The sequence below is a fragment of the Penaeus monodon genome, chromosome 23 (assembly GCF_015228065.2).
Source record: "Penaeus monodon isolate SGIC_2016 chromosome 23, NSTDA_Pmon_1, whole genome shotgun sequence".
Classification (NCBI taxonomy): domain Eukaryota; kingdom Metazoa; phylum Arthropoda; class Malacostraca; order Decapoda; family Penaeidae; genus Penaeus; species Penaeus monodon.
This window is the reverse complement of record NC_051408.1, coordinates 44,140,882-44,141,407: the sequence shown is the minus strand read 5'-3', so window position 1 is coordinate 44,141,407 and position 526 is coordinate 44,140,882. Positions and strand designations below refer to the sequence as shown.

Sequence of the window (526 nt, the reverse complement as noted above, 5' to 3'; positions counted from 1 at the left end):
CCCTTAACTCTCCCCTTCTTCCTCCTCTTGTTCTCACTCTCTTCCCCCCTAACTTCCCCCCCCCCTTTATCTCATTCCCTCCCTCTCTTCCCATTTTCTATCCCTCCCATTCCCCTTTAATCCGCGTCTGCCTCCTCCCCGTCTTCCTTCTCTCCCTTTCCCCCTTAATCTGTGCCTCCCTCTCTCCCATCCCCTCCCCCTTCCCCCCTCTCTTCACCCCCCCCCCCTCTCCTCTTCCTTGCCCCCTCACCTCCAGGATGAGCGGGCAGTATCTCGCGTGGTCCTTCTGCGACGAGGCGTAGGTAATGCAGGACCTGAAGGAGGCCCTGGGGTCCCGCACAAGGTGGACGACCTTCATCCCTGAGCCGAAGTGGAGCAGCAGCTCGGGGAGCCACGACACCCGCATGCGGATTGTCTGGGGGTTCAAGAGAGGGGGGGGGGGTCAATTGCAGGCACGCGTGTGATTTGGCAATGATTCATCGCCGGAGTCGACGCTCTTCCCCGCATCATCCGTGGTCAAGTTCTG

The 526-nt window shown here is 60.5% G+C and overlaps 1 protein-coding gene across 3 annotated transcripts in view; it reads right to left on the bottom strand.

Annotated features, from left to right (window-relative positions):
- The window catches only part of LOC119588103 (carbohydrate sulfotransferase 3-like), a 12,507-nt gene that overhangs the window by 1,952 nt on the left and 10,029 nt on the right, over positions 1-526 (bottom strand). For 2 of the 3 annotated variants that reach the window (XM_037936811.1, XM_037936812.1), the window contains exon 6: positions 251-415. The exons of the other annotated variant lie outside the window; for it this stretch is intronic. In XM_037936811.1, the coding sequence (XP_037792739.1) occupies positions 251-415 (165 nt within the window). The remainder of the gene's footprint in view (positions 1-250; positions 416-526) is intronic. 3 annotated transcript variants of the gene reach the window in all.